The sequence below is a fragment of the Perissodus microlepis genome, chromosome 12 (genome assembly GCF_051167445.1).
Source record: "Perissodus microlepis isolate ML-2025 ecotype Zambia chromosome 12, ASM5116744v1, whole genome shotgun sequence".
NCBI lineage: Eukaryota > Metazoa > Chordata > Actinopteri > Cichliformes > Cichlidae > Perissodus > Perissodus microlepis.
In genome coordinates, this window is record NC_140472.1 from 20,080,205 (window position 1) to 20,097,698 (window position 17,494).

General features: G+C 40.0%; 1 protein-coding gene across 6 annotated transcripts in view; it reads right to left on the reverse strand.

Moving 5' to 3' along the window:
* LOC146376229 (uncharacterized) overlaps positions 1–17,494 on the reverse strand; it is a 44,256-nt gene that overhangs the window by 22,598 nt on the left and 4,164 nt on the right. For 3 of the 6 annotated variants that reach the window (XR_014801797.1, XM_084945797.1, XM_084945795.1), the window contains exons 2-6: positions 15,410–15,505; positions 13,819–14,021; positions 13,334–13,500; positions 11,562–11,696; positions 9,587–9,675 (exon numbers count right to left, since the gene is read on the reverse strand). Coding sequence is in view for 5 of the 6 variants with exons in the window: in XM_084945797.1 (XP_084801923.1) it covers positions 9,587–9,675; positions 11,562–11,696; positions 13,334–13,500; positions 13,819–14,021; positions 15,410–15,505 (690 nt within the window). In the remaining variant the exon portion in view is untranslated. Of the gene's footprint in view, positions 1–9,586; positions 9,706–11,561; positions 11,697–13,333; positions 13,501–13,818; positions 14,022–15,409; positions 15,506–17,494 lie in introns of those variants that run through there. The other 3 variants (XM_084945796.1, XM_084945799.1, XM_084945798.1) reach the window with 3 other exon arrangements.

Genomic DNA, 17,494 nt, shown 5'->3' on the forward strand with positions numbered 1-17,494 from the left:
TTAGTAAAACTTGAGTGGTTTCAGAAAAAAAAGCCCTTTATCTGTAGCAATGAGAGACGAAGCTGTCAAAGCACACAGAGGGGTAGAGAGACACTTTGTGATTTATTGTTTGGAAATTAACTGTTTGCTCTTAAAACAGCCACCATGCACAGATTATGGTAATTCAGTGACACACACAGTGATTGATGGATGGAAAGTTGCATTAATTAATTGTTTTGTTTGTCAAGGGAACTTGTTTTTTTCTTTCTCTCTGGAATGATTAACAACAATGTTATGGGAACCGTAATTTGCTATGCTATAAAGTGTGCAAAGTGATACTTTTGAAAACATATTTGCTTGATTAATCTAGATTTGCTGTACAACTGTTTGTTTTGTAAAGTTCTCAAAATTGTTGCCGTGCTTATTTAAGTAGAACTTTTTAAACAAAAGAGATATTTAGAGTAAAACTAATAAAGGAAGTTTGACTTTCGTGTGTGTGTCTGCTGCAGACATGAAAACCTATTTCTTCTCGTGTTGCCAGATCGTGTCAGTCAAATGACGTTTCAGCGTATGCATTTCTTTGCTGTGCAGTCGGCGTGTGTGTGTGTGGTCCGTCTCACTGCTTAAGCCTGTGCACGCGAGTGTGTGTATTTGTATCGGACCACTGAAAGTGATTGATGAGAGCTTCTGGCGCTGTATCTGCCCAGGCTGTGTCAATATTAACCTGTGAGGATGAGGGGGCCACAATACTCCTCCCACTGTTCCTCCCTCCATCCCTCCATCCCTCCATCCTTCTCTCGCTCCACAATATGGCTGCTGTCAGACTCGGGCTCATCAATCCTCACACACACACACAACTGTCACTTCACTGACACTGCCATTTCTCAACACTGATATCCTGATGAGTGCAATGAAGCCTCCCAAGATTCGTTAAAACACACATATTCACTCACATAAGTACAAACACACAAGCAAACGCGCACGTGGCACGAACGCATGCAGACGCACACATGAGTTCACCTGTGCTCGTGTGCTGTGATGCGAGTTTAGGAGCCGACATGAACTGGTGTACGCACATGTGAGATCTAGGAGAGCAATAAAGGCTTCATCATTTATGGTACAATATATACAGAAATGATCAGATGATGCTAGTGAAGCTAAGAGCCAACTGTGTGCGTATGCACTCAAAACTACACACACACACACACACACACACACACACACGGAAATATAGTCAGAAAACGAGCAGAGTGCGAATCTCTGCGATAACACGCAGGGCGACAGTCTGTCTGCCATTTGGATCTTAACTGAGTAAATTACTACTCATATTGCCTGCCCCTCCTCTTTCTCCCTCTGCCACCTCCAGATACACAGATTGCCTTTTCTTATAAATTATCAACATGTTAGATATAAAAACCACTTGCTAACTATCTCCATGAACCTTAGGATATGGACACAGAAACCTGTATTTCATTTGTTGCACTTACCGGTGGCCGACTTACCTCGAGAAACCTAGTTACTTTAAATCCTTCACTTGACTTGCTTTTAATTTGACTTTTTAGTAACGTGTTTACCAAAAGCTGAAAGTCCTTGTTCTTGTATAGATAGTTTAAATTCGCAGTCCTTGCTGTCACTTAGCATCAGTGAGAAAACTTACTTTACATTCTGAATTGGGAGGTGATCTTAAAATGATGAGCTTGGAAAGTCAGCAGGCACGGAGATATTTAACTGATATTTACGGTCAGTGTTGCGGCTTTTTACTACGTGCTTCACTGCAGTTCATTGGGTCATTTTGTATGCTCCTTATTCTTAAGTTCCAGCATTAGACAATTGCACTCAGTGGCACTAAAAGCTCAATGGACTACAACTTAAGAAAATATAAAGCGAAGGCAAACTAAGAAAACTCCAAGCAAAACTCCAATTCTGCAAAAGGAGAAAATACAAAGAAATACCATAAAGGTGCAGGAAGCACAGACTATTAGGAGGCACAATAAAGTGATGAAGATGGCTGGGAAAGGACTAATTGTTGCCAAAGTGCAAAATGAGCTTAAGTGGGTAGAATGCTGTTATTCTCCTTCATTCATTATTATTTCATTTAGGCTTCTGTGCTGTTAACTCTGAAGCGTTTCGCAGTGGAGTTTTCTGTATTTGCAACATGATGCTTTTTTGTGTTTTCCCTAAATGCTGATTATATTCTGTAATGCCGGCAGATCTTTTTGATTATGATTTGTCTATTTGCCAGCATCGCATCGAGCTCTTAAGAGCGCAGAAGAAAGAAAGAAGGCAAACAACACTTACACCGACAACTGAAGGAAAAATTATGTTGGCGATTGTGTAGTGTCAGCGTAAGCTGTTTGAGCTCCTTTTTTGGTTTAGACCAGCTGTAACATCAAAACTTTGATGATTACTTGTCACACAGTTGACCTGCAACCATTACTATGAATAGCCAAAATAGGGTTGAACCCACGGTTGACACAACATTTTTGAGTACAATTTCTATGCTTTTTAAAAAAAATAAAAATACTTTTTCAATAAACTCAAATGTGTTTTTCTCTCTTTCAACTGTCCTCTTACTTTTTTTTGCGTCTTAACTCTTTACATCTTCTTCTCAAACTGTTTATAGACATCTGTTTCTCAGACTAGGCCTTTATCCACACACTTTTCTCTCACACACACACACACGCTCTCTCTCTCATTGGCTGTCTTTGCTCCACAGGTAGCAAGTCTTTAGCGGCTGCTTGCAGTTCTCCCAACCTGCCGTCATTATGCACAATAGCCTTAGGTACAAAACTCAGGCCTCATAACTCACGCCCCGCGTGCGTAAATTCCCGTGCAAACACAGTCAAAGCAAAAACACATTTCCTGCTGTCGCCAACATCTCCGGCAAAGAATTAATCAAGCGTTCATCCATTTAGGCTCTTTGCATACCCTTTCCGTCAGAACACAGAATGCTAAGAGAGTTGCGAGTTCTTCTCAGGCGATCGTTTCGCCACCCTGATGAATCCATCAAGCGAGGTTTGATTTATACATCTGTCTGTGATCACAGCGGTACAGCTACAGTAAATGGGGTGGCAAGGAGCGAGCTGACACCTCCCTGCTCAAACACACACATGCAAATGCACGCACACATGTGCAGTATATACCACTTGCCACACACACACACGCATTGCTGAACTCACACACACACGTACACACACACGCATGTACTCGCATACTAACAGCCATTCACTCTTATTCACACTCCTGCTCACACATGCGTACACAAGAGTATTACTGCTTATGAAGTTTTTGGAAAGACAGAGGGGAAAGGGGAGGGTGGTATGAAAGTTTGCAGAAGAAGAAACCCAAATGTCTTTCAGTCTATCTCATATGGGCCTTCTCCGCATGCTTCATTCACTCAGCTCTAAGTGCGGGGATTTGGGGGCCAAGATGCGAGCACTGAGTCTATAAATGTTTTGTTTTGTTTATTTGTTTGCCCTCAAAGCCTGAGGAAGCCACAGGGGGAGAATGAAAATGGGGAAGAGAAAGATTCAGAAGATTCTTCTTCAGCAGAGATGAGGAAGAAACATCAGTGTAAGATGCTGAAGATGGAGCGGAGACTCTTGTGCAGCATCAAAATGGTTTCAATAATAGCCATATTTTTGTACATGACACAAACAGTATAATGTGCACTGTAGCCAAACAAATTTACATCAAAATATGTATCTTGGAATCTTGTTGATGTGTTTATACCACAAGAGTATTTTTACTATGTAAGAAGATGCAATCTGACACTTAAACTAGTTAGGAAAAAAAACAAAAAAAACCATCAAGAAATCCCAGGATACTGTAAATAGAATGCAATCTTTATGCATTCCTTCTTAATATAGGGATGTTTCACATGGCTACAGCACTATGTGCTTTATGAGTCTGCTCACCCAGAAAATCACTACAGCGCAAGAAAGAAAGACACAGAATCCCAGAGAGTAATAGAAAAATAGAGGGGGCGGAGGGGCGGGGCACCCTGGCTTCCTGGTCTTCAATCTTAGTCCCTGGGAGGCCCACCCTGCACCTGCTGTCTCCTAGTGCGTCTCATCAGAAAGGCATTTACTGAGTGCCGTGGCTGCGGGCCCCTTCATTAGCGAGCATAATTATTTGTGCAAGTGGCGTAGGGCAAAACTGGCCCTGCATAAACAAACAGAAGGGCCGGAGGACTGCGAACAAACAACACATTAGAGACAATCAACGTTGCCAAAATGAAACCTAAAGCGCAGCTCAGATGGAGATGGACATGTACGCAAACACAATCAGATAGAACAGAACAAACAAATCTACCTCAACAACACAAAACATCGCATAAATGAAAACAGGAAAAGTAAACACATCCAAAATAATGCTAACTCATCAGCACTACTGTGTCAGCTTCTGCGGATGTGAGGCGCTGAGCTGACATCTCGCCATGTTTTTGTTGTTCATGCATTTTTAATTGCAAGTATCTGACAAATAATAACAATAACAACAATAAAATGGCTTTCTGTGTTAATACTAAAGCCAAATTCAAATATCTTATTCATATGCTGTACTAATAAGCAGATATCTGTGTATGAAGCATCCAACGGGCCTATGGATGTTACTGGTGTTTTCTGATGAGTCATCATGACACCCTTTCTTCCAAATATGGTCACACCCAAGATGGCATCAGCTACAATACTTAAAAATCGAGGCTTCAAATCAAGAGTTAAAAAATAGTGGGCGATAGCCCGGTAGTGATGTCCATCTTTTATATACAGCCTTTTCAGGGCACACTGTGCTGACTGTGGAGCTGCTGTGATGAGAGGCCATGGTTCTGCTCTGATTAACCCCACATTGCCCACTTCAGGTAGAAGTGAGTTGCTGTCCCCAGTTAACCCTATAAAGTCTAACCACCTCTTCCCTGAACATAACAACAGCCTGATGGCCTAACCAGAGATTTTATCAACCAGTCTAGCATCTTTTACTAACCCCAACCACAGGAGACGCATCAAAACAATTTTGTTTCACTTTATTTTCCCATCAAAACCAAAAAAGTACATTCTCCAAAATACAGGGTTTGATGACTCGTACCTCAAACCTAGTTCATAAGTTAAGGTAACCTGGAATTAGTGAAACTCTTACCCATGGTTACAGATATACACTGTAAAGACTAACTTACTGAACCTTCTGCCACTGCAGGTTGGAAAAATGACAGAAAACAAATAGAGATATAGACATCAACACAATAACAAACACACACACACAGTTAGAGTGGTCACACGCACACAGAGCATAAGATGAATGATTTTGTTTGCCACACAGAGAATACAAATACCATCAAAATAGTTATTGTATCTTGGTGTAACATTAAATTACTGCACTAACATGCAAACTTTTCCTGATCCTCCGAGAAGCGGAAACAGCTTTAAAAAAAAAAAAAAAAAAAGAAAGAAAAAGAGAAAAGAAGACGAGGAACTCTAAAACACATTGTACTTCTTAGATATCCATATTAACATATGGAGAAAAAAAAAATCACATTATTCGCATATTCTCTGAGCGAGTGTACGTCTGTGTGTGGCTGTGGGCTCCTGTCCTTCCCACAGTTCATCAACTCCACAGCATGACAACTCTTCATCTGACCGAAGCTTCATCTGCCAGCGCTAATTTCTGAGCTGTGAAAAGCTCAAACACACATGTGCTGGCATGAATATGCGAATAATGTGTCTTTAGTGGGGGGGGGTTTGTGTTCATCAATTTGAGGTCAATGTAAGTGTTACACAAAACTTTTCAAATGATCAAGGTGATGATGCACAACAGCGACGTGCCCTTGAGCAACACCCTTGACCCCTATGGTGCTGCACTGCTGTGGTGCTTTTTCTACTAGTTGATACAATGCATCTACCACAGAGCATGGAAGCTGTAATGGATGCAAACACAGCATCTCATAAGGAATCTGTACAGCAGGGGTTCTCAAAAATTTGGGGGCTATGGACCTCATACAGGGGAGAAGATTTTCCAAAGACTCCTTCACAACGATCTTGGTAGTCTGAGCTCAGAGTCACTTTATGTTGTAAACTGACTCAAATGTTAATGCTCATCAGCTAACTAGCTGTCTAATAAAGCAAGCTACTGAACAGCTGGAACATCTCGCTATTTTGCGAAAGAAGTGAGTGACAGAAGTGACTGATGTGGTGCATCTGGATCAGATCAGATTTTTTTTTTAATAGTCTTCAAACAACACCAGAGGGAGTAATGGACACAATATGCTCGTTTTATTAGGGTTAATGGTTCCTATTAGAAGTTAGTAAGGGTTTTGCTAAGACCTTTGCTACTGACTGTACACCCCACTCAGAACTATTGTGTTATGTGGGATTTATTGGTGTTCAGTTGTGCAGGTCTTTGGCTGCATAATGAGAGAGACTGTGGGAATTTAACTAACGTAGAGGCTCCAAAGCATGTAGCCCTCTAAAAAGCCTACAGAGCAGGAAGAAGCACAAAAACGTCACATCATAAAGAAAAAACAAACAATGGCAGTGGAAGGTTTTCACTGTTTTTAGCACTTGATTCACACTTGGTTCCAGTGGTTGTTGGTGGTTTTCTCACCAGTACTACCAGAGATGTCTTTCTGTTAAAAGGGAGTTTTTCCTTCCCACTGTCACCAAAGCTCTTGCTCGTTGGGGGTCATCTGATTGTTGGCGTTTTCTCGGTTTTCCCTGTATTATTGTCGGGTCATTATCTTACAATATAAAGTGCCTTGAAGTAACTGTTGCTGTGATATGGTCCTATATGAATATAAGTGAACTAAATTTAACTTTAGTATAATTTTTTTTCCTATTGTGTCATCCATGTTCTCCACAGAACGGGCTGAGCTAGTTTTTTTTTTAATTTTGTTTTGGTGCTGACCACTAGTGACAGTACACAGCTATAACAGAGGGGGGTTTTCAAAGATTTACATTGCTCCTCCTGATTCCCAGAGCAGCACCATGCTTGGTGCTTTATAGTACTCAAAGGACAACAACCACAAACACATCACAAAGAAACTTGCTGTCATGCAGAAAACTAACTCTAAATATTTAAATAAGGTCGCGCTGCGGCATTTAAATGTAACGTTGCTTCTGTAAGGTGAAGCACTGAAAAATTCGGATAATTGTTGCTCTTGTGCAGGAGCAGCAGCAGTATTTTATTCTTCTGTAGTCAAACACAATAACAGTGTTTGAGAAACCGACAGAAATATTTGCCTTTGCAGTTTCAACTGTAGTGACTCTGAAGGGAGGAAGCTCATTTCGTTTGTACTTTTCTCTTCCTGTAATAGAGGAGCACCCAGACTGACTAATGTATGTTTGTACAGTATACAAAAATACATTAGTCAGTATATACGATGTGTCCGTATCGTTACACCACACACTGCAAGCTTTTTCTTCTGCTAACTAGGCAATCACAGACATCTTTCTTTTTTTTTAAACAAAAATCTAACTCTGCCCTCTTTAACCATCCAACACACACACACACACACACACACACACACACACACACACGGAGAACACTTTGACAAACACATAGCACATAAACCATTAAAGACTAATTGAATCTAATTTATTTAGTTTTCTGGAAAGAATCATTTAAGGCAGAACTTCCCTAAGCCCCCCTCAATAAATGACTCTCATACCGTTTTACTCTCTTTTCAAACACAATTAAAAAATAATATATAAATATATACACACTGCAAATGACATGCATATAAGGAGTTCATTTTGGAGCCCGATCTCAGGTCATTAGTAACCCACCATGACGCTGTAGAGTTGGGGTCCGCTGGCGACACACAAGCCCCTGGCCATTTATTCTATATTAAGTCTTTAATGGGCCCTCTCTCTCTTTCTCTCTCCCTCCTGACACACAGCATGCAGGCTCAGCGCTGGTAAAATATGCACAGAAAGTCCGGTGCGCAAACACAGACAAAGCCATTCAAATGAATGGTTATTTATTCGCTAAACGAGGATCTGGGTGTTTAATGTTCCTTGGACGTTAGGTAGTTTTCTGGGGGAGGCAGAGCCATACCCCTACGGCTACAGACATCATTTATTTTACACATAGCCTAATACTGCACGCTAGGCAGCCGCTGAGAAAAATGGGCTTTGGAAGTGAGAAGGAGATATAAAAGAAATAATGAATAATTTTTTATTTTGGTGGTGGGGGGGTGCTTTTGGGTGGGGGGGGTGAACACATTAGCAGGGAGAAAAGCAAGGGGTAAACTTAAAGGCTTAAAGCACCCTGTTTGCGTGTATGTGCGTGTATGTGCGTGTATGTGCATGTGTGTGTGTTGTTTGCAAATGTGAAGAGGAAGAAAAAGAGTGACAGAGCTAGAGAAGTCATCACCAGCATTACACAAATGTTTCAATATGTGTGTGTGTGTGTGTCACATTTTTGGAATCAGTGGGGAGGAAGGTGATACATGATTGTGTGAGAGGCTCTCGAGCTTCCATCTACATCTCATCCAAATGCAGAACATCACAACAGCAGAGGGGCTCCTCTTCTACACTACAGCACCTCCCAAATTTGACACAGCGAAGGTGCGATGTATCCATCAAAAGTAACTTTTTAACAAATGAAACATTATCTCTTTCTCTTTTGTCGCTTAAAAGACAACAGAAGTTTTCTGAGCTTCTCTGAAAACATTACAACCCACGAAACACTAAAAAGAAGACTAATGGGTTTAGTAAGTAAAAAATAATAAGGATAGTAATCCAATATTCCATTATCAGCACACTTTATGTATTACTGTGTACAATAAATAAAGTACACATAACCATTGATTTTGATTTGTGTTGTGTACGGTTCATAGGAGTATATCAGAAAACTGTGCATAAGTCTTGAGCCACCACTCATTGCTTTATATTTTGATAGGAAAACAGGAAGTAGGCACGCATTCACACGTTTCCATGCATGGAAAATACAGCATATAGGGCAAAAAGAGAGTTTGTACAATTATAGCAAACTTGGAAGTCAGTATTTGGCATGGCCACTTTCATTCTTCAACACAGCTCTTTCAGGAGTAGTCCTCCAGGCTTTTTGAAAGACGTTAGTTCCATCGTGTTTTACAAATGGCTCAAGAAACTCACTGTTTTACCTCTCACATGACCTCCTCTTGGATTCATCACTACATAGACCCTGTTGGTACTGATTTTCAGTCCAGTTCTTGTGTAGGTTGGCATACCACAGCCTTTTTCTCCACATTTCCCTCCCTTAAGAATGACTTTTTGACAGCCATCCTTCCACTGAGGCCATTTCTGATGTGGCTTCAGTGATCAGTAGATGGATCAGCTGCAGGGTCTGATGGAAAACTGCTTTCAAAATTCATCTGTCAGCATCATAAAAAATATATATATATATTTCTCTTATGAGTGAAAAAGCAGTTAATGTGCAAAGAGAAACTTTAAAAGACCTTCAGAAAGCCTGGAGAACTGCTCCTAAACACCACTATGAAGCTTTACAAGAAAGTACTTGGAAGCAAAATATAAAGAAATGAGTGGTGGCTCAAAACTTTTTAAAAAGTACTTTTCATAGATCCTGTGATGTGATTTTTGGCATAAGACTGGTACTTTATTTAATAAGAATTTACCTCCTTATCTGTAGCCATCGAAGTGAGCACTACGGTCATCTCTCCATCCGAAAACTCCTTTACCTCCAGAGTCAGCTGCTGCATCAAGTCTACATCCAGTCAGCACATATACAAACAGACTAACAGTTATATGAAACACACACATATAAGGATCCAAAACGGTTTCACAACAAATAACAGAAAAAAATATATAAAGCATGAATTCCCTCTCCAGATGTGAAAGGTAAGTAAAATGATGTTACAATGCTGCAACAAATGGAATTTTTGCATTCATGTAAACACAATGCTGTCAGGAACAACACAGCCCTGTTATCTAATTAGACCTTATGTTAATACTGCAACGTGCACAGACTGTGCTCCACTGACAGCTCCCTCACTGTCCTGTTAGCTTTACTGCTCCTGCTAGGGAAAGATTATTTATACTGGTTTTACTGCTATTAGAGTTGATGTTGACACACGATTACAACCTGACTACAGATTTACTTGACAGAGTGATCAGGGTGGACTTTTATCAGTCCTCAAATACAAATGACTCATGGACAGTATTTCTGCTATGCGATGGTAGGAGAAGCAGGGCTTGTTAATAACACACTTCATGGTTCGGTTGTGAAGGGAGACTGATTCATCTTAAAGTAAAAATCAGTAGCAAGAAAAAAGCAGTTTCGCAAATAATTATTACCTGACACTAACCTACAAGGTAGGTAGGTTTAACAGTCTAATTGTTACAAACCTAAAGACTGAGTTTATTAACAAAACTAAATTACCTTTTTGTAAAATAACACAAAATACAGTGCTTAACAAATTTATTGTAAGTTTGCTGGGGTAAATTACCAGTATTTATAATTACCCAAAAAAAAATTTATGTTTCAGTACCCATCACCAACATGCGCAAAGTCTTTAACTGAAAGAGCTTTTAAATTAATAGCTTTATTGCTAAACTATAATTATTGTTGTTGAATTTTAAAATTTACTGTTTTCCAAAAGAGTAGAAAAAAGGTGATGACGAAGAATATTATTCTTTTTTTTATTCAGAGGATTATATTTACTTCAAAAATTATATTTATTGCATTCCTGAACAGGAAAAAATGTTGTAATGGTTGAATGTAATGATTAATTGATTTTCTGATTTCTCAGAGAACTCATATATATACATGGTCTCATAAATTTGTTAAGCACTGTACATGACATTGAAAACTGTTATATGAATATATGGCCAAATAGCACTGACTGGGTAAACAGTGCAGCGGTGGGCAATTAATTTTCCCAAGGGGCCGACGTGAGAAACTTGGACTGTTGTGGAGAGCTGCACCAATAAGCTTTTAAAGAGATAAAATAAATATTAAGCAGAACCGGGTTTGGCTTATTGCTGAGGGTCTCAGTTTCTCATGTGGCCCCTTAGGAAAATTAATCACACGCCCTTATGCTAATGGGTGTATTAAGTAAGCTGGACACGACACAGCACTGGCACTCAGCCTCATGACCAGTTTGTTCCCATGGCCCCAAAAAGCAACATTTTCCCACAACAAGGTCAGCTCTGACTCTTACACTTAAACTGATGTATTTTCAGATAATGAAGTCTCTCTGTCAGAGATTAAGAAAAACTTTTTTTTCCTTCAAGAAATGAGATGCTATCTATGAGTCTAGTATTTGAGTGGTACAGACACTGGTTTGCACATTTTACTGGATTGATCTTTGTAGTGACAATCAATTTATACATCACTGATACACTTCCAAGATAAGATGCTGAATGCAACCCAATATGATAACCCACTGGTCTGAAACTAGCTCACAGTTAAACTCAAAGTAATGGAATCATTGTTTCTTGCATTGGTTATACTTCCTCCCATAAAGTGCTATGAAATACGATGCACCTGCCGCTGTGTTGCTTTGATGAGCATATAAGAACAAAGCTATATCAGACTCTCTACTCCAGCCAGTCTCTCTGTTTAGATTCACTTTGTGATCGAACGCACACCTTGTAACTTCACTTCATTGTGCTCACCAACAGCGACTTCCCCCCATTGCTCCAAGGATTTCACGAGCTCCTCCAGCTGTGCTGAATGACGGCCGTGTTTCATCCAAAAGGCTCCTGTCTGGAGTCGCAGGGCCTCTGTAGACACACAAAACAAGTGCAGAGTGCAATCGTCATGCTAACTCTGGCTCTCTTTCACAAGTTCATATAAACAGTTCAATGTTATGCACAACGCGATCGTTTTTAAAGGGTTGTCAATGAATTTCTTCCTTTACTCTACAAGCCTGCCCTTCTCATTTAGGGCAAAACTACATCACAGTCTCGACTTAAACCAAAAAGATCCACTTGCACTGATTTGTTTTTAGCTATGAAAGGTTACTTTAAATACATTCCACGTAATGGTAGGTTGCCCCACGGATTAAGAGTGAAAAAATAAATCGCTAAAAGTAAATAATTACTGACAATTTACACTTCTGTTTTCCTACATTTCAGTATGATTAGTTACAAGGTTGTGCACTTGCTTGGGCAGGTTTACGCTTAATACTGTTTGTACATCACAAAGACAACACAGCACACAGAGAATGATTAACTCCTAATAAAATGAGACAGTAAGAATAATATTTAGGACATGATTTTGTTAGTGTATAAATAATATTAGGTGTTTGTGCTATTATTTAATCCTTTTCATCAAGCAGACACTGAAAGACATTTTGTAAGAGAAAAGAAATCAGTGCAAGCAATAATTTTCTTTTATGCTTATGAAAAAAGTAAGTCTGGCTTTTTGGAAGCCGCTTGCACCACTGTGTGATCTCTCTAAATCATATTTTAGGATATCAGTGAATGAGTCTGATTTATCAGTCAACCAGTTATGTAAAAACAGCCTTAAAGTGTGAATTGTCTGTTTGGGATGTATACCCAGGCCCCACCTCCATGATAACTGTCTTCTCAAAGACCTTATGTTATTTAGGGAAAGAGCTGAGTTCCTGGAGGAATCAATGAACCTTAAAATTCGCTGTACAATGAACTCTCCCAGAGAAATATGAGCAGTGGACTACTCACAGCACATGATTCTCTTGTTCTATTCATCTTTCTTTCCTGTCTCTGCACTTTACTCCTCTCTCTGCCGTTTCCCTCCATTCTCCACCTTAATTCACTTTTCCTCTGTCTCTCTGTAAATCTCAGTGAAAGTTGATGTAGAGCATTATTGAACAAGGATCAGATGCTTTCTGCAACCTAACCTTCACACAGGTGCCTAGCATCGACGTCTGGAGTACCTGTTTGGCAGGCTGTTTTACTGGCTTAACAACACGTGCATGGAAGGCATCTCAGTTAAAGTTTTATGGGGAGTTATGGAGTTATTTTGTTATATCATTACATGCAAAGAATATTTTACTCTAGCCTACACAGAAACTAGAAAGTTTTGTCTCTAATAGAGTTCACACGCGTAGTTTACACACATTTTTGTTCTCTGCTCATGTACTTTTTCTCATTTCACGTTGATTTGTTGTGATAACTTTTGTTACTTTAGGAGGAAAATACAACTACCTGACAAAAGAGGAAAACAGACTAAGCTAAATTAAAAAGAAAAAAAGTCACATTACGGGACTCTGTGTGTCTCTCCGAGCTCTTACTTACTCACATTCACCACCCTTCATCTTTCTCGTTCTCGATCTCTCCTGGTGAGTGTTAAGCGAGTCATGTCAGGGGATTTGTGTGTGTCCTCCTTCATCGCCCCATTACTCCCCCTGGGGGGAGGGCGCCTGTGCTTCTCTCACCTCCAAGAATCTCCCCCAGCGTTGCTCTGATGTGCTCTGCTGCCTCTTGAAGAATGTCTTTGGTGACTGTCGTCACCGCGGACAATGCCCCATCATCCCCCGCGTCCTGCTGCCCGTCATGATAGACCACTCGCTGGATGCTGGACTCCAGAGCGCAGCACTCAGAGCTAGAAGAGGGAGAGGACGGGGGTGAAGGGGATATGGATGGCTGCCGGGGAAGGAGCAATGATCATGATTCATTTGCATAAATACAACACTCTTTTTTGTGTCATGTGGGATGAACACACACACGCAAACACACACACACACCTAAATGATCTTCCAAAATAATCTAGACATCAACAAATGGTCTTCGCTGCCAAAGCCCATTGCACCTGTGTATATTTGTGGTTTTGCGTGCACATGTACGTAAGTTTCCTATATTTGAGCTGAACTGATCTGCAGACTGACCTGGTTCTGCTGGTCTGAATCTGAATTGCATTCACCTGTCTAGCAGTCCATTTCTCAGCAGTGTGAGCGAGAGCCTTTTGGCGCGATGTAGTCTCATGAGGTCTACATCGTCTCTCCAAAGCAGCAAGCTCTCACAAATCTTCACCCTCTTCAGATACCTCGCCGTCTCTTCGGGCAACACGGTGTCACATCTGCAGCCACACAGCACCGGCACACACACTCCACCTGATGATTCTCTCTTCAGAAGCCCAAAGACACACAGAAAGCACATGAAGCCAGAAAGAAGTTGAAAGTACATCATGTTTGGATAAAAGCGTAGAATCTGAATGCAGCATGTCAAGAAGCGTCTGGTATCATAATTTTACAGAGTTAGCGGAATGCATATATTGGAAATTACTGCACTTGATTCTACAGCGAGGCAATATTTTGTTTGATGTCGAAGTGAAAAATGGACATTTTATGCCCTGCTGCCACTCATCGGTTACATTTTTACCAAGGTAGTGTTTCAGCTTATACAAGCTGAGAGCGTTTTTTTTTTTTGGTTTTTTTTCATAAGCATGAAAGAAAATTATTCCACGAAAACATGATTTGACATGGGGGAGAGAGAGAAACAGCCATAGCAAAGTTCTCAGTTTTTATTGGCAGTCTGGAAGGTTTGGGGCAATGGTCGAGTTTTGTGAACTAAGCAAAGGAGAAAATTTGCACAAAAACTAGCTGTACATGACACATTAACACAAATCAAACAACAATATGCCAAAATGGATATGTAGAAGGCATACTAAATGTGGTTAGTTTTTGAATGTGCTGTCAGTAGAAACATTGTCCTACTGCATGCTGCACACAAATGGAGGAGCTGGAAATTAATTAAATACATTGTGGATATATATATATATATATATATATATATATATATATATATATATATATATATATATATGTGTGTGTGTGTGTGTGTGTGTGTGTGTGTGTGTGTGTTTATTCCTCAACATAGCCTGAACTCTTTTCGGTAGCCTTTCTTGTAATTTCACGAATAGTTCTCCAAGCTTCTTTAAGGACACTCAAAGTTCTTCTATGGATGTCCTCAAAGTTGTGTTTTGTTCTGTTTTTGTCAAGATGATGCCACACTACTTCAGTAATATGAAGGTCTGTGTTCTGGGGAGGCCAATCCATGACTGATAGCGTTCCACTGTGTGTTTTTCTATCCAGGTTTTTTGTTTGTTTGTTTTTTTTACTGCACTGGCAGTGTGTTTGTGACCATTGTCAAGCTAAAAAACAATGTTGCTGCCAACCACGTTTCACAGATTCAGTTAAATAAATGGGAACATAGTATGTGTTTTTGCGACAGGCTGCTAGTAACAAAGTTCAATTTAAAACCAATTCTTTGCTGAGTTGTCCATTATGCGTAGACACAATACACATAGGTGCTTTATTTATGCTTGAAGGATTCATAGGTCACTATGAGGTCCTGGAGAACTAATGCTCAAGACCACTTTCGAAGTTACAAGGAAGTCTGGCTCCTTGGAAACAAGATAGAAATAATGAGGGGCGACTCCAAAGTTTTTCAGGGTAATATATAAACATGCAACACAAAGCACATGAACACAAACAGGTAGATATTTAAGTTACCTGGCTGAGGTGTAGAGCTAAGCACAGTGTTGCTGCTACAGTGTCAACATCTGGCTCAGGTCCACCTAAAACAGCATGGACGGGACCCTCTGATGCCTAAAAGAACAAAACGACCAATTTATTGTATCAGTATCTTTTCATTTCAGTATGATTGGAAGGACATTATTGTCTCTTTATGTCCCAACCAACCAAAAGAACTGTGAAGCACTTTGATCTGCTAGCTGATATACAGTATATAATGTACCAGCATCGAGCCAGCATGATTATGTTAGATGACTGCAGCATTTTGAAACCCAACCTGATGCATTAATAATGAAGTCACGGTGCTGCAAGGCTTAGCTCATGCTTGAAAGAAAATGCTAGTAAATACGCACTACACTACTGGCAAAATCCATCATGGGAGCAAAGAATCAGTCGAAATTAGCAAGAACAACTTTTTCACTTCTAACTCAGAGTAACACGGTTTATCAGAGAAGTGATGACTTCCATTAATTTCTGCAAACAATGAGAACAAACACTCCTCATTTAGGTTAAGTGGACGCTAATGACAGCTCCATTACAGAGATTAAACATTCATCTCAGGGTGAAAAAGGCAGAAAATTATTTTTCCCCCTTCATTTGTTGACTGGGACTCTTAGTAGAAGATCTTAATACGGCAGATGATTCATGAACTTATCTCTGGACATTTATGTATTTTTGTTAAAATTTGAAAAACTACACTCTTATTTAGCCGATTTAGCAGGAGACAATACAGCCTATTCACCTTTACTTTTTTTTTAACAAAATCATCCTCAACCATTGAGCGCCCTCACTGGGTGCTCTTTCTATATCAGTCTTTAACATTTTATCTAAACATCAGTTAAGTGCAGATAATCTGAATCACCACTAGTGCAAGACATGCCTGCACCCTACTCCAAAAGGACTAGCAGGGCTACAAGTACCTTTACAACAACGTCACTGGGAGCACGACAGTCTATCAAAGATCAGTAACCTTGAGGCCACCGTACCCTCCTCCCAACTTAACCTCCATTCCACACATCTGCTCTTATATTTTTATGCTTTTACATTAGCAGGCTGATGCTGATCTTTATAGTTAAAAACTGCTGCATGCCTTTTAGTAGACTTCCAGTCTCTGTGTTATATGATAGTCAACGGCTGTCCTGGAATCAGTTAACACACTTACATTGTGATGGATTGGCACCCTCTTACTTTTCTGAGCTTTTAACTATGCATTCTTCTAATAGATGATCAGATGCTTCTGGATGTTCCAAGAAGCAGAATAAAGCACAGAACAGACCGGGCCTTTGCTGTAGTTACAGTTAAACTTTAAAGTTTAAATTAAGACCTCACCCAAAACTCAACGCTTTTGCTTTGTTTCTTGTTTGTTTTATGTTTTTTTGCTGCATATTTCTGCTCTGTTTTATCCATTTTAGTTGTACAGCAGTTTAGTTAAACCTTGTTTTGTTTTTAAATGTACTTGTAATGTAATGTAAAAAATTGACTTGACTTTAGAAAATGGTCAGCACAAACCAACTCTCAAAGCACATTAACTTGTTACTTTATCTGGTAATCCTGCTTTCATCTTGCAAGCCTTACAAACACTCAGCAAATCTGTTGACTTATCAAATACATAATGGAGTCCGGTAATTTAAGGGAGCTAAATGCCATAGTTAGACACATAAAGCACTGGTAATAGTGCATAAGGAATTGAGCCAGTGTCTTGTTTCTGTTCTTATGGCCTCGCCACTCAGGCCAGAGGGATAAATGAAATGAGGAGTGAGGTAATGAAAGAGCAAAGCGCTCAGAGGGAGCGCAGAAAAAAAGATTTGAGGCTGCCTGATCATAAGAATGGAAGGAGTCTGGTTAGACTGGAGGAAGGAGGCCAAGGAGTTTAAGAAAGGCTTATCAAAATGAGGAGCTGTAATATAGTTGGTGAGTCAGAGGTGTAGAAGAGGTGCAGGAGAGGAGAAAAGGAAAAAATGGAAGCCAAACAGGTAGAAAATGTGACAGGAAAGACAGAGAGGGGAGGGGCAGCGGGGAGTGCAATTTAAGAGGTAAAGCGGACGGAGGAAGTATCACAAAGAG